The sequence below is a fragment of the Carcharodon carcharias genome, chromosome 5 (genome assembly GCF_017639515.1).
Source record: "Carcharodon carcharias isolate sCarCar2 chromosome 5, sCarCar2.pri, whole genome shotgun sequence".
NCBI classification, from domain to species: Eukaryota; Metazoa; Chordata; class Chondrichthyes; order Lamniformes; family Lamnidae; genus Carcharodon; species Carcharodon carcharias.
The window spans coordinates 159,738,291-159,765,251 of record NC_054471.1 but is presented as its reverse complement, the minus strand read 5'-3'; the positions used below and the strand labels follow the sequence as shown (position 1 = coordinate 159,765,251).

General features: G+C 40.1%; 1 protein-coding gene across 2 annotated transcripts in view; it reads left to right on the top strand.

Annotated features, from left to right (window-relative positions):
• strn (striatin, calmodulin binding protein) overlaps window positions 1–26,739 on the top strand; it is a 118,812-nt gene extending 92,073 nt beyond the window's left edge. For both annotated transcript variants that reach the window (XM_041187725.1, XM_041187723.1), the window contains 8 exons: window positions 2,859–3,034; window positions 5,238–5,285; window positions 5,389–5,510; window positions 14,410–14,577; window positions 15,334–15,471; window positions 18,911–19,015; window positions 22,368–22,454; window positions 24,094–26,739. In XM_041187725.1, coding sequence (XP_041043659.1) covers window positions 2,859–3,034; window positions 5,238–5,285; window positions 5,389–5,510; window positions 14,410–14,577; window positions 15,334–15,471; window positions 18,911–19,015; window positions 22,368–22,454; window positions 24,094–24,263 — 1,014 coding nt within the window. In that variant the 3' untranslated portion in view covers window positions 24,264–26,739. The remainder of the gene's footprint in view (window positions 1–2,858; window positions 3,035–5,237; window positions 5,286–5,388; window positions 5,511–14,409; window positions 14,578–15,333; window positions 15,472–18,910; window positions 19,016–22,367; window positions 22,455–24,093) is intronic.
• Window positions 26,740–26,961: the final 222 nt, after the last annotated feature.

Below are 26,961 nucleotides of genomic sequence, written 5' to 3'. Positions count from 1 at the left end.
GATACAAGTTCTTGGTTTCTAACAAGATCTGTTTATCTAGAATGCTACTGGGAAATGCTGCCAGGGAAAAGGATCTGGTTGATGGATAATTAGTGAAGATGTGGGTTTTCAGTTAATTAGCAGATTCTGCATTTTACAATAACTTGTGTGTATTTGTATATGTGCATATATTGTTTATATAGATATATAATATGGTGTTTTTGTGTAGTAAAGTGTCCCAAGGCACTTCACAGGACCATTATCAGACAGAATTTCACACCAAGCTACATAAGGGTGCAGGAAGGGAGCTGCCAACTCAGGAGCCGTCTTTACCTGCAACTAACCAACAATTATTCTTAGTAAAACTATGCCAGTAATCTCTGTGAATGATATTTCAGCTACATGCAGACCCCTTGCTGGTAGGCCCCAGTTTATACATGCGCATCTCTGAATTCTTGCCCAATTTTTTGACCTGTTATTTTGGATTTACAGCAGTCACTGAACAGGGGTTTGAAAATTAGACTAATTTGGAGCGGGTTGGAAATGGGTGAATTACATAGAACAAAAATAATGGAACAAAAGAAAGGACAAAAAGGATAAGAAACAACTTTTTAAAAAAAAATATTAGAACTTATAAAGTTTTAGCACTGAAAATCTACCCTTTGGATGGGGTATTAAAGTGAAGCACAATCTGCCTGCTCAGGTGAAAAGTAAACATTTTGTGGCACAATCTGGTGAATGTGGTTCTTCCAATTATACAGCAAACATTCATTCTATGATCAAAAGTGAGAGAAAAAAAACTTTGTCATTTATCTAATTACTGTTTGTGGGATCTTGCTGTGTGTACATTGGCTGCTGTATTTGCCCACATACAGTGGTGACTGTACTTCAAAAGTAATTTTTGTGAAGCATTTTGAAATGTTTGAGGCTTATAGAATTTATAGAGCCATATAACATAGAAGGAGGCTTTTTAACCCATTGTCAGGAGGGATGTTCAAAGAAAAAAATCTTTTTTAAGATGACTATTCTCCAGGATTGCATATAGCAATGTCCTGGAGATTAATCTTCAATTTCTGGAGGCTCTATGCCAACCCTAGAGGGTTGGCAACCCTAACTCTGTGTATCTTCCAAATGGTGTCCAGCATGACAGAGTACTGATTGATCAGTTGAGGGATGGTGAAGAGTGGTAATCAGCAGGAGGTTTCCTCGACCTAATGCTATGAGATTTCATGGAGTCCAGAGTCAATATTGAGGACTCCCTGGGCCACTCCTCCCTGACTATATACCACTGTGCCGCCACCACCACCTCTTGTGGACATACCCCAGAGATGGTGATGGACGAATCTGGAACATTAGCGGTAAGGTATGATTTGGTGAGAAAGATTGTCAGGCTGCTGCTAATTCTCCCAATTTTGGCAGAAGTCCCCTGATGTTAGCAAGGATTACTTTGCAGGGTCAGCTGGGTAGTGTGTGTGTACCTATATTATTTCCAGTGCATGGGTCGATACCTAGTCATCAGATTTCATTCTTGTTTGACTTTACTGTAGTGGTTAGATACAACTGACTGGCTTGCAAGGCAGATGCATCTATCCATTTCAGAGTTGCTGTGGGTCTGGAGTCTCACGTAAGCCAGACTGGATAAGGATGGTGGATTTCTTTCATTGAAGGAAGAACATTAATGAACCAGATGGGTTTTATGACAGCCTGGTGGTTTCATGATATAATTACTGACACTAGCTTTTTATTCCAGATTTATTCATTAAATTTAAGTACCTCGCCCCCTCCCCACTCACACACACCTTGGTACGGTTTGAACTCCTGTCTCTGGAGCATTAGCTGAGGCCTCTGGATTACTAGTCCAGTAATGTTAACACTAGACTACCATTGCTTTTACATTGCAAGTATTGTATGTTTCCTTCTATTTTGTGTTCTCTGTACTGTATTTAGGTTCCTCCTCTTTATTTCAGTTTACTGCCTTGAATTCTGATTTGTAATAAAATCCACTTCCAAACATAATTTTAAAGATGCTACTATTACTCCTGAATGTTTATATATTAATTTTAGCGCTTGTGTAACGGTATCTGGCATCATTGTATGTGTTGTTGTTTAGTGACCCTAGATTAATAACAAGTTTTCTCAAAACTTTTGTGCAGTGAATGTCTGTGTTTACTGCTTCTGAATTAGTGCTGACTGGTTCATACAAAATTGTTTACCTAGTTTACAACAACACAATAGGAATGCAATAAGGCAACTCTAAAATGCAGTAGTCAGTTAGATAACCTGTTATCTAACAGGTTATCTAACAGATAGTCTGTTGTTCATCTACAACTCTGAACTCTTTCCCCCCCACCCCCTCAACCAACATGATCAGAAACTGGCAATTTGACCATTTATCTGGTACAACCAGAAATTACCTTAGGAGGAATTTTTATAACGTAAGTAAGGAGAAACCTTTTTCCAGTGGCAAGAAGATCAGTAATCAGTGGACATGGATTCAAGGCAATCGACAAAAGAACTATGGTGGAAATGATGAGAATTTTTATTCCGCGAGTTATAGTGATCTGGAGTGCTCTGCCTGAAAAGCTGGTGAAAGCAGATTCAGTAATAACTGTCTAAAGGAAATTGGAGATAAACTTGAAAAGGGAAAAAAAAGTTGCAGGGCTATGATGGAAGAGCAGGGAATTGAAACTAATTGGATAGCTATTTCAAAAAGCCGGCACAGGCATGATAGACTGAATACTCTCCTTCTGTGCTGTATGATTCTATTACATTTTGAAAAATTTTGTGACTAAAGTGAAAATCCTAATTAATCCAATGTTTTAGGAACTTGTATGTGTTTCTCTTTAACTACTTTCTGAAATGTTTTTCCGGTTTCACAGATTACTAATAATAAGGATGCATTAAGAAAAACTTGGAATCCTAAATTCACATTACGGAGCCACTTTGATGGAATAAGAGGCCTTGCATTTCATCCAGTTGAACCTGTTTTGGTAACTGCCTCAGAAGATCACACTGTGAAGTTATGGAATTTACAAAAGACTGCCCCAGCAAAAAAGTATGATGAAGAGCAACAGTACATTCTTAATACTGATTTATGTACAAAGTGTTTAAAACTTGCATAAAGCTGGATGAATTTGAGTTGTTCTCCAAGATTATGAATAATCCATTTCTTCCATCCTTCAAAGTTCATCAAAACAAAGGAGAAATTACCATTGGAATTGTTACCATTAGTAAATTGAAGTTGAAGTCAGAGTACAGAAGGACAACTGTTTTGTGGCAATTCTCATAAATTGGACTCTGGATAATGTTGGAATCCTGTAGCCTTTTGACATCATTGTAAGATGGTTCATCTATTGACTGACATAGTAGCTGTACTGACATCTTTCATCAACTCCAAGAACTAGCAAGAATGCACCCTTGTATACTATTTTTACCATACTAAAATAAGGTGCTGCGCAGGATGAGCTGGGCAGAACAGTGGCAAATAGAATTTGATCCTGAAAAGTGTGAGGTGATGTATTTTGGGAGGACTAACAAGGCAGGGGAGTACAGGATAAATGATAGCACCCTAGGAAGTACAGAGGATCAGAGGGACCTTGGTGTGCATGTACATAGATCCTTGAAGGCAGCAGGACAGGTAGATAAGGTGGTTAAGACGGCATGTGGAGTACTTGCCTTTATTAGTCAAGGCATTGAAAACGAGAGCAGGGAAGTTAAGACAGCTGTATAAAGTGTTAGGCCACGTCTAGGGTACTGTGTGCAGTCCTGGTCGCCACACTATAGGAAGGATGTGATTGCACTGAAGAGGGTGCAAAGGAGACTCACCAGGATATTGCCTGGGCTGGAGCGTTTCAGCTAAGAAGAGAGACTAGATAGGCTGGGGTTGTTTTCCTTAGAGCAGAGAAGGCTGAGGGGGGATGTGATTGAGGTGTACAAAATTGAGGGACGTAGATAGGAAGAAATTTTTCCCCTTAGTGGAGGGGTCAATAACCAGGGGGCATAGATTTAAGGTAAGGGGCAGGAGGTTGAGGGGATTTGAGGAAAATTTTTTTCAGCCAGTGGGCGGGGGGGTATCTGGAACTCTGTCTGAAAGGATGGTAGAGGTGGGAAACCTCACAACATTTGAGTCTTTAGATGAAATGCCATAGCATACAAGGCTACGGGCCAAGTACTGGAAAATGGGATTAGAGTAGATAGGGGCTCGATGACTGGCATGGAAATATGGGCTGAAGGACCCCCTTCCATGCTGTAAAACTCTGACTCTATGGGAAGGGGAGAAAATCAAGACATCCAGTAGGAGTTGGGGGAGATAACAATAAAAATAGTCAAAGATATAGGTTTTCAAGATTCTTAAGGTGCAGACAAAGGAGTTGTTGAGCACAATTCCAGTGTGCATGGTTGTGATGGCTAATTGGTGTGTCACCAGTAGTGGACTGGAGAATTGGAACAGCAGAGCATATGAGATGGGACTGGAAGAGATGGAGAGTGTGCAGTGGTAGAGTGGAGAAATGTCTTTTACGGATTTGAGTAAACACAAGGATTTTGAAATCCTTGAGGTGAGGAGCCAGTGGAGACTATTAAGGATAGGTTTGATGGGTAAATGTGACTTGGAACAGAAAATGATGGTACAGTTCCTCCTTAACATTACAGTTCCTTTCCAATGCTACGTGAAATTCCTTGTATTTGTGCTTGTTGCTCTACTCAAAGCAAAGCTTTTCAGAATCTTTCCTAGGATGGACCCTTGATCACAATCAGCCTGATACAGGTATTTGCCCAAAGCATTGGCCATTTCTCTCTTCAGATGTTGGCTAACCTGTTGCATTTTAATTCAATTTAAAACTGCATTAGTATGCCATGTATAGTGTGTGCATTCTACCCTTGCATGTACGATTTTCAAGACAGAATGGCTTTATTTGAAATGCACTGCTTGACAGAAATTGTTCAGAACTAGACCTTCAGTCTACATTTAAGAAAACCTGACACTTCAGTCAGAAAATGACATTGGAGCTTGAAAGCAACAAGCGGACATTATGGGGTCCATTGTATGAATAGTTGTTGGCCTGGCGGCTTGTTAGGCAAGAAAAGATAAACACACCTGAGAGATGAAAATTGATTGTCTTGAAGCTAAAACTTGTTTGTACATTTTAACTCTAACTGAGAATGCTTCATCCAGGCTTCCCTTTGGGGTAAGACTTGTAAAACACTAGTCGCTAGGATGTACTGACAAAATTAACAGCTCTGTTGTTTTTATTCCACAGGAGTACCTCGTTGGATGTAGAACCCATACATACGTTCAGGGCTCACAGGTAGGCCTGAGTAATCTGTTCCATTTAATGTTCAGTATACTCTGCTCAAAATATATAGGGGTGGAGAGAGATTTACATTTGTGGTTTTTGTTTCCTTGGATAGAGGCCCAGTGCTGTGTGTTGTGATGAGCACCAGTGGAGAGCAGTGTTTCAGTGGAGGTTCTGATGGTTTAATCCAGTGCTGGAATGCTCCCAGTCCTAACATTGATCCCTATGATTCATATGGTGCGTATAGCTACATAGTTTGTCAGTTGTATTAGTAACTTTTTTGAAAAGACATAAGTTAACTGTTAGGTAAATTGAGTTTTGAGTGAATTCCTGAGGCTTGCAGAATTATTTGTACTCTGGTTACTCTTGTAACTGAACCCATTATGTCATAGGAACAGGAGTATGATATTCAGCTCCTTGAGTCTGTTCCACAATTTGACAAGATCATGGATAATCTGTATGCTAACCTTATCTGCCTGCCTTGGTTCCCTATCCCTTGATACCTTTGGCTAGCAAAAGTCTAGGAATCTCTGATTTAAAATTGAGTTAGTTTCCACTGCTTTTTGTGGGAGTGTTCCGCTTCCATCCTCTGCCTGAAGAAATGTTTCCTAACTTGTCTCCTGAATAGCCTTGCTCTGATTTTAAGATTGTCCCTTTGCCTTCGACCCTCAGTATCAATTCCTTTCAAAATCCAAAAAACCTCAACCAAATTACCCCTTAATCTACTATATCCTGGGGAATACAAGTTTATATGATTCTCTCAATTTATCCCTTGGCACGTTGGTAACACACTAGTGAATCTGCTGCATTCCTTCCAAGACAGGTATATTCTTTCTAAACAGTGCCCAGAAGTATACACGGTACTCCAGATCCACCAGGAGTATAACTATAGCAAAACTTCCTTCACTTTATATTCTAGCCCTATTGATATAAAGGCTAACTTTCCATTACCTTTCTGATTGATTTACTTAGGCCCATCCTTTTTTGCTCCAAAATGGATGACTCACACTTGCTTGAACTGAAATCCATCTGCCACAGTTTTGCACACTTAATGTAACTTAACAATGTCTGTAATTTTAAGCTCCCATCTACATTACTTACTATGCTACTAGTCTTTGTGTCGTTGACAAACTTGGATATATGACTCTCTATTGTGTTATTTATGTCATTATTAAATGTAGTGAATAGATCAAGGCCCCAGTATAGATTCTTGTGAGACATCATAACCTTCCAATTGAAGTACATACCCATTCAGTCACTTGGTAGTACAGAACTTGAACATTGCTGAAAAGAGAGACATGTTGCCGAAGCTTTTTGTCTTGCACTTGTCAAGGCAAAACAAGAATGCCAAATTTCAAACGCGCACAACAATTTATACTATAGGAGAAAAGGATGCTGGTGCTACGCCAGGTATGTCCCAATGATTGGTTGATTGAATCAAATAACATGTTCTGATGAAGAGTCATATGGGCTAGAAACGTTAACTCTGTCTTCCTCTCCACAGATGCTGTCAGACCTGCTGAGTTTTTCCAGCTATTTTTGTTTTTGTTTCAGATTTCCAGCATCCACAATATTTTACTTTTAACATGCTCCTTCGGGCAGAGTAGAGACCGTACTTACCAGCCCACACTTCTGTTCGATGCGATTCCTCAATTGGGCAGCAGTTGTTGAACAACTGAGCATGCTAATAGCTACACTAACAACCAATTTAAGATGATCAGTCGAGCTTGTAGCATGGCTCATTTGCGCTTGCTAGAAGTGACATATATTCATATGCAGGGACCCATTCTCTGCAAACAAAGAAATATATTTAAGCCTTGTGCCTATTCTGAATTACCTGGGAATTCTTGCCCCCTCCCCCCCATTGCTTTGCCCATGGCAATAACTCGGCCAATCAAAGTCAGCTTGCTAATCGGCCAGCACCCTTTTCTCCTGAGGTATAAATTGTTGTGCTTGTTTGAAATTTGGCATTCTTGCATTTGTCCTGATGAGTACAAGACAAAAAGCTTTGACAATATGTCTCTCTTTTCAGCAATACATAATAATTATGCCTAGCCCCTCTCCTACCACCTATCCCTTCTCCTAACCAGGTCAATAACTTGCCTTCAATTCTATTAGCTTTAATTTTAGTTAAAGGTCTCTTATTTTGCGAACCTTTTTCAGTGCCTTCTGGAAGCCCATATTAATTACGTCCGTTAACATTTCCCCTGTCTACCACTTCAGTTATTTCCCCACAAGATTTAATTAGATTAAAGCATGGCTTGCCCTTTCCAAATTCACATTGGTTTTCTCTAATGAGTTCAAAATTCTCTAAGTGCTCAGTCATTCTGTCCTTTAATTAAAGATTCCAATACCTTTCCAACAACAAACGTTAGGCTACCTTGTCTATAATTTCCTGACTTCTCTCAGATTTCTTAAATAATGGAGTTACATTTTCAATTGTCCAATCTAAGGGACAATTCCTGAATCAAGAGCTTTGAAAAATTGTGGGTAAAGCCTCTGCAATTTCCTCACCTAATTGTTTTAAAACCCGAGGATGGAAATCTTCAGATCCTAGAGATTTGTCAGTCTTTAAACAGCATTAGAAAAATAATGATATTATTTGCTTACGTTAATAAGTTCCAGTTCTTGATTCATACAGTTTCCTGTAATGTCAGATGTATTATCCTTTTTAGCTACTGTGAAGACTGAGACAGTCATTATTCAGCACATCTGCCATTTCCTTATTTTAATTTGCAATATTACCCATAACTATTTTTAAAAGGTCCATATTACCACGACTATGCTTTTTCTAATATGATTTTTTAAACTTGTGTTAATTTTGATATTGCTCGCAAATTTCTTTTCATATTTCCTTTTTGCAACCTTTACTATCTTCTTTTGTCATCCTTTGATATTCTTCAGTGCTCTGTATCCATACTATTCTTTGCACTTTTATAGCCTGTTTCCTTTAGTTTTATGTTATCTCTCACCTCTATTGTTGACCAGGGCTGTTTTATTTACTAAGTTGAGCTCTTTTCCCCTAGCATTGTAGACGAGTCCTGTGTCAGCTACATTCTTTCTTCGAACACATCCCACTGTTCATTATAGTTTTGACCAGTTTACTGTTGTCAGTCTCTGGCTCGTCCAGTTGGAGTTTACTTTCCCAATATCTAGAATCTTAAAAGACACTTACCACGGTTACTAACATTGATCATATTGGCCCGGAATTTTGTTCACATTCATTACTTCACTAGACTTGGTACTGTGCAGCGAGACAGGATTAATTAATGACCTCATACTGAAGGTATACCCCTGGGTAGTAGCGATCATAATATGATTGAATTTTGCTATCTGTTTGAGGGAGAGAAGAGTGGGTCAAAGACCAGCATTTTAAACTTAAATAAGGGCATTATATGGGCATGAAAGCACAGCTAGCTAAACTGAACTGGCAAATTAGGTTAAGGGATAGGTCGATAGAGATGGTGGACATCTAGGGGGATATTTCAGAATGCACAGAATATATACATTCCAACAAAGAAAAATTCCAAGGGGAGAACTCACCATCCCGTAAATAAGGAAAACAAAGATAGTACCAAATTTGCATATAATTGTGCAAAGATGGGTGGCAGGTCAGAAGATGGGACAGAATATAAAAAACAGCAAAGAATGACCAAAAGATTGATAAGGTAGGAAAAATTAGAGTACCAGAGAAAGCTAGCTAGAAAGTAGTAAGAGTTTCTATAGATATTTTAAAAAGAGTTAACAAAATGAGCATTGGTCCTATAGAAAGTGAAACAAAAACAGAATTACCTGGAAAAACTCAGCAGGTCTGGCAGCATCGGCGGAGAAGAAAAGAGTTGACGTTTCGAGTCCTCATGACCCTTCGACAGAACTTGAGTTCGAGTCCAAGAAAGAGCTGAAATATAAGCTGGTTTAAGGTGTGTGTGTGTGGGGGGCGGAGAGATAGAGAGACAGAGAGATGGAGGGGGGGGGTGGTTGTAGGGACAAACAAGCAGTGATAGAAGCAGATCATCAAAAGATGTCAACGACAATAGTACAATAGAACACATAGGTGTTAAAGTTAAAGTTGGTGATATTATCTAAACGAATGTGCTAATTAAGAATGAATGGTAGGGCACTCAAGGTATAGCTCTAGTGGGGGTTTTTTTATAATGGAAATAGGTGGGAAAAGGAAAATCTTTATAATTTATTGGAAAACAAAAGGAAGGGGGAAACAGAAAGGGGGTGGGGATGGGGGAGGGAGCTCACGACCTAAAGTTGTTGAATTCAATATTCAGTCCGGAAGGCTGTAAAGTCCCTAGTCGGAAGATGAGGTGTTGTTCCTCCAGTTTGCGTTGGGCTTCACTGGAACAATGCAGCAAGCCAAGGACAGACATGTGGGCAAGAGAGCAGGGTGGAGTGTTAAAATGGCAAGCGACAGAAAGTGAGCCTGGGGGATTAATAATGGAAAATAAGGAGACAGCAGATGAATTGAACCAGTATTTTGCATTGCTCCTCACTATAGAGGATACAAGTAACGTCCCAGAAATAGCTGTAAATCAGGAAATGAAAGGGAGGGAGGAACTGGGCAAAAGTTATAATCACCAAGGAAGTGGTACTGAGAAAATTGTTGGAGCTGTGGGCTGACAAGTCCCCGGGTCCTGATGGACTTCACCCTAGGGTCTTAAAAGAAGTGGCTAGTGAGATAGTTGATGCGATGGTTTTGATTATCCAAAATTCCTTAGATTCGGGGAAGGTTCCATTAGATTGGTAAATAGCAAATGTAATTCCTTTATTCAAAAAGGGAGACAGAAAGGAAACTACAGGTCAGTTAGCTTAACATCTGTCATAGGGAAAATGTTAGAAGCTCTTATTAACAACATTATAGCAGGGCACTTGGAAAAATTCAAGGTAATCGGGCAGAGTTAACATGGTTTTGTGAAAAGGAAATTATGTTTAACCAATTTATCAGAGTCATTTGAAGAAGGAACATATGCTGTGGATAATGGGGAACTAGTGGGTGTACCATGTTTGGATTTCCAGAAGGCATTTGATAAGGTACCACATCAAAGATTATTGTGGAAAATAAAAGCTCATGGTGTAGGGGATAACATCGGCATGAATAGAAAGTTGGCTTGCTAACAGGAAACAGAGGGTAAGGCACAAATGGGTTTTTTTCTGGTTGGCAAGATGTAACAAGTGGTGTGCCACAGGGATCAGTGTTGGGGCCCCAACCTTTTACAATTTATACAAATGACTTGGATGAAGGGACTGAAGGTATGATTGCTAAATTTGCTGACAATACATAGATAGGATAATAAGATGTGAAGAGAACACAGGCTACAAAGGGATATAGATTGGTTAAGTGCATGGGCAAAGACCTGGAAAATGGAATATCATGTGGGAAAGTGGGAAATTGTCCATTTTGACAGAGAAAATTAAAATAAAGCATAGTATCTAAATGGTGAGAGATTGCAGAGCTCTGGGGTGCAGAGGGAGTTAAGGGTGTTAAGATCCCCAGCTGAGGTTACCACTGGGCAAGCCTGACCCCAGGGTGGAACCCAGTTTGATAGGTCCTAACTTGTGTTTATTTGTTTAGATACGTGGAGAGGGGCTACTGAACAGAATCACCTGAGTGAGCTAACGAACTTTTAACAAAAGCATAAAACAAGAAAAGATTAACTATATTACAATACTCCTTCACCCACAACTATACTTTACAGATATATACAGATTTATAAGGATAGCACAAGTTACAGAAGCTACCTCATACTCTAATGTTCACAGTATGCTCACAATCTATGTAAACCAATAGGCGACCTGAGGTCAGGCACACCACCCTCTGAAACCTAGTGACAGATGCCACCTCAAACAGATGCTATGGATCTCTCTGCAGCCACCACCCACCCCCCTGCCGTTTGTTACACCGTGAGCCAGCCAGCCTCACTGCACTCTGTCTTTTACACGAGGGTTTCCAATCTCTACTTTCCAAGAACCCGACTTGGAATCTTCCCCCAAACTGACGCTTTCTCTCAGATGCCTTCCACAAGGGTTCACCTCCAGAGTTTCGAACTCCCCTTCTGATGTTCCTCTCCCCTGGGTCACCGCATGCATTCAAGCTTTCTTCCACGCACTCTCTCATCGACTCCGCTGTCAACAGTACACCACTGCTTCAATGCCCATAGCAAAGAGGTACAGGCCTTTAGTTGCCTCTTTGAATCTTGTGACTTCTCACTTTGACTTTACTTCCTGCAGCTTGGAGCTTTAAGTTTGGAGCCTTTCTCTGCCCCTCACTCTTCACTTAATAGGACTTTTTCCAGGTTCCTGTCCTTCCTTTGACTAGAAGGTCTGTTTGGTACTTTCTCCTGTGCCACTCACCTGGATTCTTGGAGACTTGCTTCTTTAGCTTGGGACAGGCTACCTGACCCGTTTTCTCCCTGGCAGCTACTTTCAACTAACTTAGCTCAGAAATGGCTATCTGAGCCTTCTGGGCTGCTTCTGCCTGGCAACTGTCTCCAAACCTGATCTCAAAAACTGCTGTTTCTAGTTTCTTCTGTGTCTGTGGGAAGGATCTGCCTCTCTGTAGCTAAGTAACAGCCCAGTTTTTCTACTCTTGTGTTAGCTCAACTTCTCTTAAACTGTCAATAGAAAGGCAGGCGCCTTTTAAAGTGAAACTATAACTCAACTTGACCTTTTCTTAACATACAAATATAGAAATGCAAATCAAACCTAAACATATTAAAGCTAAAACTCATTCCTGACACACTCAAATAACTTACTTAAACTATCTCTAATTCCTAACAGGCGTTCTAGTGCATGAATTGCAAAAGGCTAGTATGCAGGTACAGCAAGTAATTAGGAAAGCTAATAGAATGTTATCATTTAATACAAGAGGAATTGAATGCAAAAGTAGGGAGGTTATGCTTCAGTTATACAGGGCATTGGTGAGACCACATCTGGAATACTGTGTACAGTATTGGTCTCCTTATTTAAGGAAGGATGTAAATGCATTCAAAGTAGTTCAGAGAATGTTTACTAAACTAATACCTGCATTGGGCAGATTGTCTTATGAGGAAAGTTTGGGGGTAGGCAGGAATGTGGAGTTGACATTACAGTCTTAATCAGCCATGATCTCATTGAGTGGTAGAGCAGGCGCGAAGGCCTGATGGCATACTCCTGTTCCTTGTTTGGTTATGTGCAGAATGCTATGGAAACCCAGAAGCTGCTGTCGGTGAGCCTAGACTCCTCCGTGGGGTGCATTGTAGAAGTTCTCGCTGACGGCAATCTCCTTTGCAGTCACAAATTAGCAAGAACATATAATCTAATGCTGTTAAAATCTGGATAAGTTAACTTCCCGGTTTGCTGTATGTGAACACTTCAATTTGATTGGAAGTCCGCCTGCTTTCTGAGCTTACTACGGCTGCACACCAACACCAAGGCTTGGTGCTAGATTTGCCAGATTTAAACACTCATTGGAAAGGGGAAATTACTATCACAGATCGCTAGCTCTTTGTGTATAATTTTCTTTAAATTCAGTGGCAAAACCCAGGTGATTATAATCACTGGTAAATAAATATTCCCTTACTATGAGATTACGAACTAAATCTAGCCCATTGAGCTGAGTCGGCCTGGCCAACAACTAATGATCGCTTGACTTGCTGCCTTGTTGATTCTAGATCATATTGCTCCAGAAAACTCTTGGTCTCAAAAAAATCAAAACCTTTCTGACTTGAGCTGCTTTGCAGTTTCCAATCTATATAAAAATTATAGTCTCCCATTAAAGCAACTGTGCTTCTGCTGCAAATTTCTCTAATCTTTTAATTAATACCACTTAATTGCTGCTTTCAGGAGGCCTGCAAATAACTCCCAACACAGTTTTAAATTCCCTCTTATTCCTCAATTCTGACCATTGTCTTCACTGATGCTTCCCCTTACCAATGGCTTCTGTCATTAATGCCACTGAAAAACAAACAATTAAGTGGCCATTAGTTTCATTTGCAGTTTCTGGGACCTTGCTGTGTGCATTTGTCTGCCACGTTTACCTACAAAACAACAGTGGCTACACTTGAAAAATAATTTATTGGCTGTGAAGTTTTTTGGGATATTCTGAATGTTGTGAAAAGAAGTGATGTAACTGTAAGGATTTTTTCTTTGGTTTACTAGATTTTGTAATTCTTTCACAGCCTGCTGTTGCTTCTCACCTTTGAAACCATGATGACATAAGGGAGAATCTTTGGCTTGGTGACAGGGGCAGGGCCTGCTCGCCAACGCGTAAAATGACATGGGATGATGTCGGGCGTGTGTCATTTAGATTTTCAGTTCAGGGAGCGCACAGCTGGTGCGCCTGCCGCACTGTCAAAAACCTATTAAAGCCATTTAACTAACAACTAAAATAATTAACGGAGCTGCCAGTCCAACCCTAAGGTTGACAGACAGGAGAAGAGCCCAGGCGGCCTTCGTGTTTTTCATGGAACCTCATCCACGGGTGGGATGAGGTTTCATGAATGATTTTAAATTTTCTCAAAAATTTTTATTGAAATTAATGCACATGCACCAACTCATGTGATAGTTTCACATGAGGGGACATGTCAAAAATTTTTTTGACACTTTACTGAACTGGTAAAACTTAAAACTAATCTCCCTGAGACACCTCTGTGCCTCAGGGAGATTTCTGCAGTCTTCCATGCGCATGCGCGAAAGAACGCACTCCCAACTCAGGGAAGCCCCCCCGCCCACATGGAACGCACAGCTGGAGCTCGCCCATGTAAACTGGCAGCGCGGACCCATTCGGGGGCGCCGATCGGGTCCACACCCGCCCCTGCACAATACCCGCGATGGGGAGAAAGTTGTACCCATAGTTTCTGATTTAAGCTGGGTAGTTTATCCAAAAAATAACTTTTAGCCACAGGAAACCTCCTTTCTCACTTTTAATTGTCCTTCATGTAGTGACTTAGCCTGCTGTATCCAGACCTTTGTTTGTATATACTTATGTTATCAGATGCCTGGGAATCTTCCCTTAAACAATTTCAGGCGAGAAGTACTGTAGCAAGAATTGCACTTGTTAGAGGAGGGTGCTACAGGGGGAATATCATCGAGATAAAGCTTGCTGTTATGAGTTTGTTCTAGTCCGTACTAAGAAGCCGTTTGTTTGCAGATCCTTCTGTGCTGCGAGGCGCTTTGGAAGGTCACAGCGACGCAGTTTGGGGTTTGGTGTACAGTGCAACACATCAACGTTTACTGTCCTGTTCAGCTGATGGTACTCTACGGCTGTGGAACGCCACTGAAATAGCACCTTCACTTTGTATATTTAATGAGAACCGAGGTATGAGCTGAATTTGCTTCTACGATCCATCAGTAACCCATATTCAGTTAAACGGTCTCTTGTGCTGTTAAGTTGAGAGCAAGTCTCTTCAAGGGGGTGAGTGGGGTTAGATGTGGGATTCTCGGACTAGGGTATTATAATTTGGCCTGTATTGTCCTATTATAAATTCCTGTCCCCACATTGTTAATGAAAACTAGATATTTATTGCCAGTAGTCACAGCGGTGAAGGATGTAATTATAGCATTACAAATTTTAGTAAGTTTCGATTAATGATGGGCATAGGAGATGTGTACTCGCAAAAGTTGACAGGAAGTGCATGCAGTCATTAGTTAATTTTGTGTTAAATATCGATAGTTACAAAATCAGTTATATTTCAGTTAATTCTTTGGATACTGCAATCAAGTAATATTTTTGCTTTTAAAATCAAGAGCATTTTACAGTTTCAAATTAAATCTGAGTTAAATGAAAGGAAAATTGAGCATTGTTCATGATTAATGTGAAAGGTTTGTGTTGCATATACTGAGAATTTTTTTCAGTCCGAGCACCAGATGGGAAGTGTCTCTCTCTTCCCCACCCCTGCCCCAGAAGCATGTATTGGAAATCTGCCTCCATTGCCATGAGTTTTCATATATTGTGTCTCATTAGAATTTCTTGTAATTACAGATTTTACCAAATATAACGACAGGTTGGTGCATACGGCATGAAAGATGCTGATTATTTTAGTGTAACATAAATGATTTTATTTTCCTCCTGCAGAATCTGGAATCCCTACCTCTGTTGACATAGTCTGTAGTGATCCTTCTCATTTGGTGTCATCTTTTGTGAATGGGCAGACGAGCATTTTTGACATGGAGACATGTCAGCGATTCCTCACCTTTGAGTCCAATATTGATGGTATGGCTTTTGGCATAAGGGATCCCTGATTATCAGATACTGTAAAACAAGCAACATTATAGGCAGTATTGTAAAAAGGAGATTATAAGACAGTAATTGCTGACAGCTGATTTTGGGAACAGTATTACCTGATTTGAGTTTTTGACTAATTCGAAATAGCGCTTAAATTACACTTGTGATGCTACTTTCTCCCACCTGATCTCTCCCCAGATGAAGCTAATCTATGGTTAACAAATAATTGGCAATCCTTTGAATGAAAATGTAATCTGAAAAAAATACTTGCTTTTCATTTGCTGGCCATCTCTGTCTTTAACACCGTAAAGTTAAATGTTTTGTCCATGCTCAAATGGATAAATGCTTTCAGTAAGTGATTAAAAATTTGGTTTCAGGGGACTTGGTGGCACAGGGGGTTAGACACTGGCCTTTTGTCTCTGGGACTTGGGTACCAGACCAGGATGGAAGCTTCCCTTGTGAAATGTGCTTGATCAGGTCTCAACCCAGCTCCTAGTGGACATAGCCCACAGCATATTAGAAATGCACTGAGGTTGTATCATAGAAATAGGTCGTTCAGGTTAACCAGTCCATTTTGTTGAAAGCAACATACTGTGGATGCTGGAGATCTGAAATAAAAACCGAAGTGCTGGAAAAACTCAGCGGGCCTGGCAGCATCTGTGGAGAGAGAAATGGAGTTAACATTTCGAGTCCAATATGACTCTTCTGAACTGAACCCCTGCCCTGGAATCATGATGGGGCTCCCCTTGTCCTCACTTTCTAACCTCCAGCCTTCACATTCAAAGGATTTTCCTTCACCATTACCGCCAACTCCAGCATGATTCCACCACCAAGCACATCTTTCCCTCCCCTTCCCAAATGGACTGTTCCCTCCGCAACACCCTGGTCCACTCCTTTATCACCCCCAACACCTCAGCCCCTTCCCACAGCACTTCCCCATGTAATCTCAGAAGGTATAACACCTGCCCCTTTACCACCTTCCTCACCGTTCAAAGCCCCAAACACTGCTTCCAGGTGCAGCAGCAATTTACTACTACTACTTTCAACTTAGTCTACTATATTCGCTGCTCTCAATGCTGTGCCTTCTACAGTGAGGAGACCAAATGCAGGACACCTCTCTTCAGTCCACAAGCATGACTCTGATCTTTGGCCCTTGTTATTTCAGTTCACCACCTTGTTCTCACTCACGTTTCTGTCCTCGGCTTGCTATAGTGTTCCAGTGAAGCCCAACGCAAGCTGTAGGAACAGTACCTCAGCTTCCAATTAGGTGCTTTACAGCCTTCTGGACTCAACATTGAGTTCAACAACTTCAGACCATGAACTCTGACCTCCATTTTGTTTTCTTTTCCCCCTAGTGCCAGTCTGTATTATGTTTTGCTTTCAGACAGCATTGACCTTTATTCTGCTATTAACACCTACTCTGGACCAATGTTTTTTTTCCTTTACTACTATGAACTATTCCCAATCTTTGTCTTATGTTTATGACACCTTTGTAATTTTATCTCCCCCACCCTCTAACCTATCTTTGACCTCCCCCTGCCCTTTTTATTCCAACAGTATAAAACCCATCACATTTCTGTCTCTCTTCAGTTCTGAAGAAGAGTCATGTTGGACTGGAAACGTAAGCTCTGTTTCTCTCTCGACAGATGCTGCTAGACCTGCTGAATTTTTCCAGCACTTTGTTTTTATTTCAGTCCATGTTGATTTTGTCCTCCACATGAGCAAATAACCCTAAGCAATTTTTTACACTTTGTTTTCCCTTTTCTTGCATCGACCTATCCAATATAAACTTGCATGTTGACATGGGAGAATTTTCTCCCTGTCCGGGGGTGGGGCGTCCTGAGTGGGAGTGTGCGCGGGTGGGCCAATTAAAGCCTGCCCAGTGTGACGTGCACCCAGAAGCGCTGAGTACTCCCTGTGCAGGCGGCGGGGGAGGAGGCTGAGTAGGGGCCTGCGCTCTTTCGCATATGCATGGAACTACCTCTGAGAGTTTAATTTCATTGTGAAAAAGTCAGTAAAAGATTTTTTTAAATTATTCAGACACGTCCCCTCATGTGACACTGTCACGAGCTGAGATATGTCATAAACGCAAAGGCCGCCTGGGCTCTTCGTCTGCCTGCCAACCTTAAGGTTGGACAGGCAGCCAGACAACTACTTCAATAATGGCTTTAATAGGCCTTTGACAGTTTGGCCGGTGCGCACCCGTCAAACTGAAGATCGGAATGACAAGCGGTGTCGTCGGGATGCACACATGACATCACAGTGTGGCATTTTATGCATCGGCGACCAGAAGATGCAGGCCATAGTTTCTGTCTCAATTCAAAGTGAATTTTATATCCTCAATTCTTTCTGGGTAAAATTCCGGTTGTTCTCAATTGTAAATCTCGTACATTTAACCTTGTATCTATGACCCTCATCCTAGACCTTTCAATGACTGGAAACAAGTCTGCAAGGCCAATTTTGCAAATTGTTTAGATTGCATTTTCATCTACATAGTGCCAGTTACCTGGTTAGCAACTATAGTTTAGTTTCTAATATCCAGTTTGGGTGGCCTGTTGGGGGGGGTCGAGTGGGGAGGGGCTTTGGGGGGAGTAGTTGGGGAGGAAGTGTAATTTAAATGGAAATTAAAATTAGCTAAAAACACTCGCTTCTCTATATCCTGTCCCAGCCATTAATAATTTTAAACACATCTATCCTATCTTGGTGTAATCTTCAATCTAAACAAAAATTCCTGCACACTGGTGCAGTAGGAGGTACTCTTCATGGCAATGGCACATTGTTGGGCAATGGTGAGGGAATTTTACTGTGTTGTACATAACCCTGAGTGCTTAGTGCTGACACCAGATCCTGAAATGGGAAAATTCCATGCTCCACTAATCCCAAATCTAGATAAGATATTTGAAAGGCAAAGTACATAATTAGGGTGTGTAGATCAGGTTAAACAGATTTTGGCTGCCTGCTGGGAAGTGGGAATGGAGTGTTGAGGGGTGGCGAGCTCAGGCTGGATGTGGTACCCCATGTTGAAAAAGCCTGCTGAGTTTTAGCTTGCATATCATGAACAGCTAGAGAAGCTTCTCCAGCATTTAATCACAGTCCTTTGGAAGCAAAAAAAAGACCTTGCATCCAAACTACCCATTGAATTAGGTGCTTTTGTCCTGCAATTTCTATCCTTGGCAAGACAGCTAATTTCATAGTGAGCTCCAGTAGTACTATCTCTATATGCTGTCCTCAGTTATCTATTATGTATGACGCCAAGGATTATTACAATCACACTCCATCTAAGAAAAGTATGGATGCCTGAAATAATATGAACCTTTACATTTTATGGCTATTTAAAATTTAGTCTGAAAAATGAATTGTGGTTGAAATAAGAATTTAGGTAATGTCATAAATTGTTAATGTGCTTCCCCCTTATTTGCCCATACAGCTTCATCTACATGTCAGATTAATAAAGTGATTAGTCACCCTACACTTCCTGTTACTATCACAGCCCATGAGGACCGACACATAAAATTCTTTGACAATAACACAGGTAGGAAAATAGTTATTTCTTTTTGTTGTGACATTGTTTGCTAAAACTTGTCTGTTTTGAATTGTCCAGACTTTCCTATGTAAAGCCATACTATTAACAATAGAGCTTTCAATCATTCCCCACCAACTCCCTAATCTCCCCTTTTTTCAAACTTTACATTGTATACATCCCCTTCAGTGCTCTGCCTTCACATGGGTGTGTTACTGATCTCGCTAGTGTTCATAAGGGAGATGATTTTCCTCAACATTAAGTGTATCAACAAAATAAAGCTTTCAGAAATGACCATTACAAAGAGAAAACTCTACATAAACTAGCAGGATTAATACTGAAGACTCAGTGGATATATGAATAATCCCAATGTGATCCCTAGCTCTTAAAGTGATTCGTCCTTCTCATGTGGCCTGATTCCATCTAAGAGAATAAATGGAGTTTTTTTTCATGACCTCTGCCTCCATGTTCACCAGCACTTGTTATTTAGCCCAGTGCTGATATAATGGTTGCCACTGGCCAACATTTTTCAAAGAAGTCAGACCTTATCCTTGCCTAATACCTGGACAAGGGGAATGTGTATGAAAATGTTCAAACATAATTGGTATTGAGGGTAGTGTTTCAGGACTGTCACAATTCTCTCAGCAATTTTTTACCCTCTTGTAGAAATTTTCATTTCCCGGATGTGAGAGAAGATTCTCGAAGACCAGAATAAGTTAGTTTTCTCCTTCTTGCCTCCACATGGGTGGAAGACTGCAGATCCATTCTAATGTGAAGGGATTAAATTTCATTCCAAAGAAACGTTGACACTGGGACTATTGCTGCTCCCTTTAGTTGGTGCTTCCAAAATAGCCATCTAAACAAACCTAGAACATGAACTTGAACTGGGGAAAAGGAGCTGCACAGAAAACATCTGAGGCCAAAAATTAAGACCATTAACAGATATTTCAAAATTCTTCTATTTGGGCTGCAGCTCCTTCCAGTGTTTGAGTCTCTTGGTCAGTAGCATCAATCATGTTTCAGCTATGGTATCATAACATCTGCCTTTATCTTTATGAATGTGTTATATTATTTCTAGTACAGACATCGTAGGATGAGACTCTTGTCAAAATGCACTTGGTCCAGGGGATCTTGGTGCTCATGCAAACCAGGTGAAGTTCATGTAGTTTTGCAGGCTTACATCATGAAGTGCAAAACATCACTGTGCACCAATGCCATATGTGAAGTATGATTAGGGCAGCAGGGACTCCTCAGAGATTTGGGCATGAGGATGGTTTGGGATTGCTTAATAGCCATTTCCCTTCAAAAAGTTTTAATATTAGCACTGCTGTATGAATGCAAGGAAGCATTTTTTTTATTACCTGAAGTGAATGAGCACTTGAGTTCTATTGATTTTTGCATAGTTAGGTTTGATATCGTGTACTAAGGTCAAAACTGGATTGCTATTGTGGCGCATTAAGAAAAATATTTTGAAGTTATGCAAAAAGTACTGGAGTGCTTTAAAGGCTACTTTAAAGGAACATAATAGGGGAGCAAAATAAGCCAACAGTGCTGAACAGGAGATCAAGAGTGACCAAAGGGTGAAATGGAGTTGTTTTTGAAAGCGGTTGCCTTTCTAAATAAATGTTTGGCAACATTTTTTTCATTGTGCTATTTGTGTACAATATTATTGTGAGGAAAGAAAGACTCATCTATTCTCCAATCCTAACCCAAAATCAGCTTCCTAAAAACATTATGTAATGTGACACCCCTCCCAAAGCTGTCTCCAGCCAAACATTTGCCCACGGATTCAATAAACTGATAACAGATAATTGATCTGTGCAGTTAGTTATCACAATGTGGTCACTAGTGAGATCAGAAAATTACTTTGCATTTGACAACATTAATGTGTCAAGGCTAATATCCTGCTAGCCATGTGCATCTGCTTTTGTCATAATCCACCCTTTAAGCACATGGGATTCTGCCTCACCTGGGGATGCTAAATTTGCAGTGACACAAGTTTGTGGATGCTATCTCATCTCTATCTTTAAAGAGAAGTTTAAAGTGATCAGTAACATCTGTCATAGACATTTAAAAATATATCATCATTTCTATTCTGGTAGAACTCCTATTTGCCGCAGTTGATTGTTCATAAAGGCCAAAGGGATCAAAGTCAATCATTTCTGAACTAACCTCTGCAAGTTGGCAAAACAAATGAACAACATTTTGTGGGTAGCCTGTCCACAATTTTCAGATGTGCGTAGCTGGTGACAGACTGTACTCTAGCATGCAGTCATAAAAATATTCCAGTAAGCAATGCTGTTCTGTTAAGATCAAAAAGTCAATTGTAGTTATTGAGACAGGTAATATGTATTAATGAAAATGAACTTGACAAAGTATGGGAGACAGAATTTACATTTATACAGCATCTAATGATTTAATGTAATTGGCAAAAGAAGCAAAAGCGATATGAGAGAGAACTTGTTCACACCGCGAGTGGTTAAGGCCTAGAATGCACTGCCTGTGTGTGTGGTGGAGGCAGGTTCAATGGAAGCATTCAAAAGGGACTTAGACTGTTACCTGAAAAGGAAGAATGTGCAGGGTTACAGGGAGAAGGCAGGAGAACGGCACTAAGGGAATTGTTCATTTGGAGAGCCAGTGCAGACACGAAATAGCCTCCTTCTGATCTATAACAATTATGTGGCTTAACGCATAGGAACACCACCTCCAAATTACACAGCTTTCCTATTTGAAAATATATCGCCTTCATCATCCTGAATCAAAATTCTAGAACACCCTACCTAACAGCCATACAGGTGTATCTACACTACAAAGACTGCAGCACTTCAAAAAGGTTGCTCAACATCACTACCAAATTAGGGAAGAGCAAAAATGCTGACCTTGCTAGCAATGCCCATATGCCGTTAACGAATTTTTTAAAAAATGACACGACATCTGAGACTTTTATAATGAATGGATTACTTTTGAAATGTGCTCCTGTAAGGTGAATTAAATATAACAGCTGTTTTGCATTTAGCAAGGTCCCATAGACAGCAACTAAGTGAATTTGCTACAGTAGTTTTGGCTGAGGGAAGATTTTCTTTACCATTTTCTTTAGCATACAGGAAAACACCCTCTCCTCTGAATAGTGCCATAGAATTTTTTACATCCATCTAAGCAGGTAGATGGAATCTCATTTTAAATGTGATCTAAAAATTAGTACCTTTTAATAATGCAAAGTTGTTAACTATTTATTGCATTGAATTATCAGCCTAGATTATGTACTCAAATCTTCAATGGGATATTAGAATCTAAAAGGATATAGGGAAATTGGCTTACAATATTCATCCCACTCTTAATATATGTCTACTGTTTTTATTTCCAGGAAAAGTTCTTCATTCAATGGTAGCCCATTTGGATGCTGTCACAAGTTTAGCTGTAGATCCAAATGGCTTGTATCTGATGTCTGGCAGTAAGTACCCACTTAAGATAATATGAACTGATGTATTTTTGGTACCTTAATTATCTGAGTGTGTTCACTTGATCTCTCATGTAGCCCTCCTGTAAAAACTGAGGCTCCTGGAGCACCTGTCTAATCCTCAAGTTTATTTAGCATGCTTGCTCCAGCTCCAGTCCATGCAAAGGTAGATTAGCAACCCACTGAGCCTGTAGCTTCTGAAGGGGGAGTGAGCTAAGGATGTTTACTGGTACTTATCCTGTTCATTGTGTCTTGAATAGCCATGTATGAAAGATCCTAGATTTTCTGCCCCATATGTTCCTGGAAGAATTATGGTGCTCCATTTTTGGGAATATGATGCATTCCCCGAATCATCTTGAACAGTAACTAGTGGGGTATAGTCATGGTTGTTCCAGCCGTGGTATTGCATCACATGGCTCAAAGGGGGGGACCCCCAAAGATATTAATTGGAAAATACAATGGACATGTGTCTGATTGTTTTATATTGGTACCTGGAGGTCTTAGTGGATAGCGACTAATTTGTATTCATTCTTATTGTTCTTTAACAGCTGAGAAGAACAAGTGTAGTCTTTTTGGGACAAACAAGATGCTTGCCCAAAAAGCCCTGTTTTGTAGGTTTAAACTGCTTGGCGTAATATTAGAGGACTTCCTGTGGTCTATGTGTGAGGTGAATTGTGGCAAAAAGAAGAAAGTTTGCAGGAAGGAGGGGAAGTAACCTTTTTGGCAGATGTCTTGATGACTAGTAAGTCTGCCACATGCTTTGATATGACATCGAGGACATGAAGATGTTTAGCACTTTGGAAGTTCTATATTTTGTCCTTCCACCACACCAATGAGAGCTATCCATCTAGTTGGAGGAAACTCTGCTGCTGGGGATGAGAGATTGTGTAAAGTGATACCTGAAGGTTGTTTGGGTTGTAAAGCAAGTGATAAAGCTCTGCACCTGTGACAGGTGGAAGTGCCATTTGATAGATGATCACATACCTCGAGACTCTGGTGAGGAGATTGTCAGCTTAGCAACAGCTCAAACCTGCTCTTGTTAAGTAAGTATTCATCGACTAATGGCCACCTTTTTGGAGGGAGAGAGAGATAAGTAGGATTCTTTGAGGTTGAGTTGGCTTGAAGGTGCTGTATCTATTACTGTGAAACTGATCCTCTGTGGCAAACCAGATAATCCTGTACTTCTAACAGATAGACAAATCTGCAGCGCTGCAACACACTTGACAATTAATTAGCCAGCCTGGCTCACTAGAGGAGTGAAGGCTGACATTCTTCCCTGTAAGACAATACTCTAAAGAGGCAAACTGGATAAACATTTTGAGGTTAACCAATGTGTTCTTCTAGTTTTAGCCAGTTAAACTCCAGCAGTACCCTTGCAGCCGGGTTACTCAACTTTGGCTCTTGCCAACCTACATCTAGGTTCTTGGGGTTGGGAAAATAGGCAGTCCATATCAGATAAGTGGAAACTCAGCTCTTGTTGATTTCTTAATAGTTTGTTCAGAGACTGTTTAGCGCAGTGATGGGTTTCTCTGCGTGGCTGACCATGCAAAATAATCTGACTTTTGAAACGTTTTTGTTGAATATTATCATTTACCAACTTTTGGTGTTTTTTTTTTTCCTCCCTCCTCCAAAGGTCATGACTCTTCAATTCGTTTGTGGAGCCTTGAGACCAAGACATGTATTCAGGAATTCACTGCACATCGTAAAAAGTTTGATGAGTCCATCCATGATGTGGCATTCCATCCTTCCAAATGTTACATTGCCAGTGCTGGGGCAGATGCATTGGCCAAAGTATTTGTATGACAGTTTTCTGTAGAGTACTTCAAACCCTTTATTATCAATTAGTGTCTATGACACTGCCAGACATAGGGATATCCTTTACTGCCTAGCAATCCTGACACTTGGGTTGCAGAGTCTACAGTTCTGAAACACTTGTATTTTCTGCAAGTTTTTTTCACCTGGTTTGTTCAGGCTGCTCTAAGGCCAACTGTGCTAATGTTTGAGGGATTTGCTGTTCAGTTCTTCCTTAAGTTAATTTCTGTAATCCTGGGGCTGCCGTGTTTATCCAGGCAGGCCTGGATAAAGTCGGATGGGGTATATTTCTTGTTTTTAGAGAAATGAAAATACATCTGGCAACACCTGTATGAAAGGCAATGTCTGTTCTCTTTGCTAGGCAGCTAAGTTGTTTGAGGTAGCAAGGAATGCCAATAGAGTGGAGAGCCAAGCTGCTGCAAGTGCAGCAACTCCAGGTTAAAGGGAGATGTAGAAAGTCCAACATTAGAGTATTTTTGAAGAGAAGATGCCAAACATTTGCTAAACAAAAGGAGACCTCTTAAACAATTGTACAATAAAAGCTGAATGTTTACATATGGGATACAATATCTGTAGTCGATTATTGTTCTAGCTGCCTGACTGTATTAGACTTGTGGCAGCAGTGTGACCCGTGAACACATTTCTCCTTAAAGACAGTTTTTAAGGTAAATTGGGGTTGTAAGTAAATTTAATTGCGTAGAGCTACACTTTATTTGGAATTGTGTATAAATATATGTTTGAGGTATTGTTTAGCACTTACATAAACACTGACATTTTTAAATACAGTTATATGCAGGTATACTTTCTTTTAAAACACAGTTATAGATTTTTGTCTTAAAAAAGGGACTTTAATTCTTTAACATCAGGTATTTGAATGTCTAGTACTCTTACAAAACATGCATTTTAATTTCAGATGGCCTGAAGACTACATATTGTAAACACAGCAATGGAATGTTTAATGGTATCATAATTTTGGGGCGTTTAACTTTTGGGTTTTTTTTGTAATGAACCTTGGCATTAACACTTCCTTGGACTGGTATGTGCACTGTGGGTGATGGTATGGGAAATTTAGTGCTGTGCTATTTTGCTAAGAGATTTTACTGATTCAATTTTCAAGTGACATGCCATCTGCTTTCAATGGCATGGTGTTGGCTGCAATCGAATACTACTGGGCACAAGAGCAAGATAATTTTACAGCAAAGATTTCTTTCGATTGGAGGATAAATTGGCAATAATTCAAACTAACTAGGTGCTTACTACTTAGAAAAAATGTTTAACAATTCAACAATTGGCCAGCAATTGCAACTGTTTTGTTTTTCAAGTCAGAAATCCTGCTTTAAAGTTAGCTTGCTTTAATCTCCCATTTCCTGGTCCAGTAGCAAAGTATTTAAGAAGGAAAATAGATTTTTTGAAATTAATACATGTGTGTATGAAGCATCTCAAAATGAGCCATCTTTAATACTGACAGTGGCTTGTGTTTGAAGGGAGGGTGGCTAATGAAGAGAGGGAGAGAGTGAGTTTGGTATGTGTATTGGCCACATTTGCTATGTCTACCTACATTTTTTTTTAAAAGAACGATCATGTTTAAATGGAACTGTATAGCAGAGGCTTCTAAACATCATGATTATTTGAGACCTACTAAAAGCTAATTTTCTTGTAAAAAGCTGATTGTTATTCCATGATGTACCCATCTCTTTTCTGAAACGGAAAGTGACTGATAGATTTATTGGTAATAAAAATCCCATCTTTCAGAAAATTATGCATTTGCAGTGTGTAAATTTAACCGAGGCACCTGATCAACAAAGTGATGCAATGCATTCTGTCACTGTTAACCATGAAATTGCAGTAATTAGTTGCCTTTAAAACAATGGCTCAACTGTTTAAAGTAATAGATTTTTGAGTGTCTAACTTTTATTGTTAAATGAGCTGTTGTCTCAAGTAAATTTTATTGTTCTTTCGGTTATGCGTGATATGAGTAAGATCAAGTGTTCATTCGATCAAATTGAAGAAGTGCAAAAGCTTTTCAGCCGGAACCCATGGGCTCTTCATTTCTTCAATGTGACTGATCCCCTTTGGTAACTTTGTTCCTTTTCCTTCTAATAGCATTGTGGATATGAGCTGAACAGTGAAACTGGATTTTGTTTTTTTATGTTTCGGCTGGTCTTTAAAAGGTGTTTCTCCATTCCTTTCTCATGTAGCCACACACATCCACCTATATCGTTAATGAAATTCACTGATCAGCTTTTTAATGATGATCATTTATGTGGTGACAGAACTGCACGATCTCCACCCCACCTATGTTTAAATGTCCCCCTTGGGCTATTTGGGTCCAGTTCTCCAACTGGAGGAAAAGAATTATATGACTTTCAAAGAGAAGACTCCATTCAGCTGGAATTTTTTTCATGAGTAAGGTTTGTCAGCCTCTACAATATATTATCACCCTGTCCATAATAAAGCTATTTTATCATTTGGCCTTGTTGGCTTTGGTTTGTTTTTAATGTCACAGAATTAAATCTGTTCCAACTGCAGCATTATCCGCCTGTGCAAGTATGTTCTGATTGCACACAGATAATTACCCTTCCTATAGTTTGAATTTGATCCTCTTGAAGAACTGGGTGACACAGAAGGTTGGAGTACCATCTTTTCCTCTCCTGTTCATCCCAAAGTGATGAGATGGAAGTCACATAGC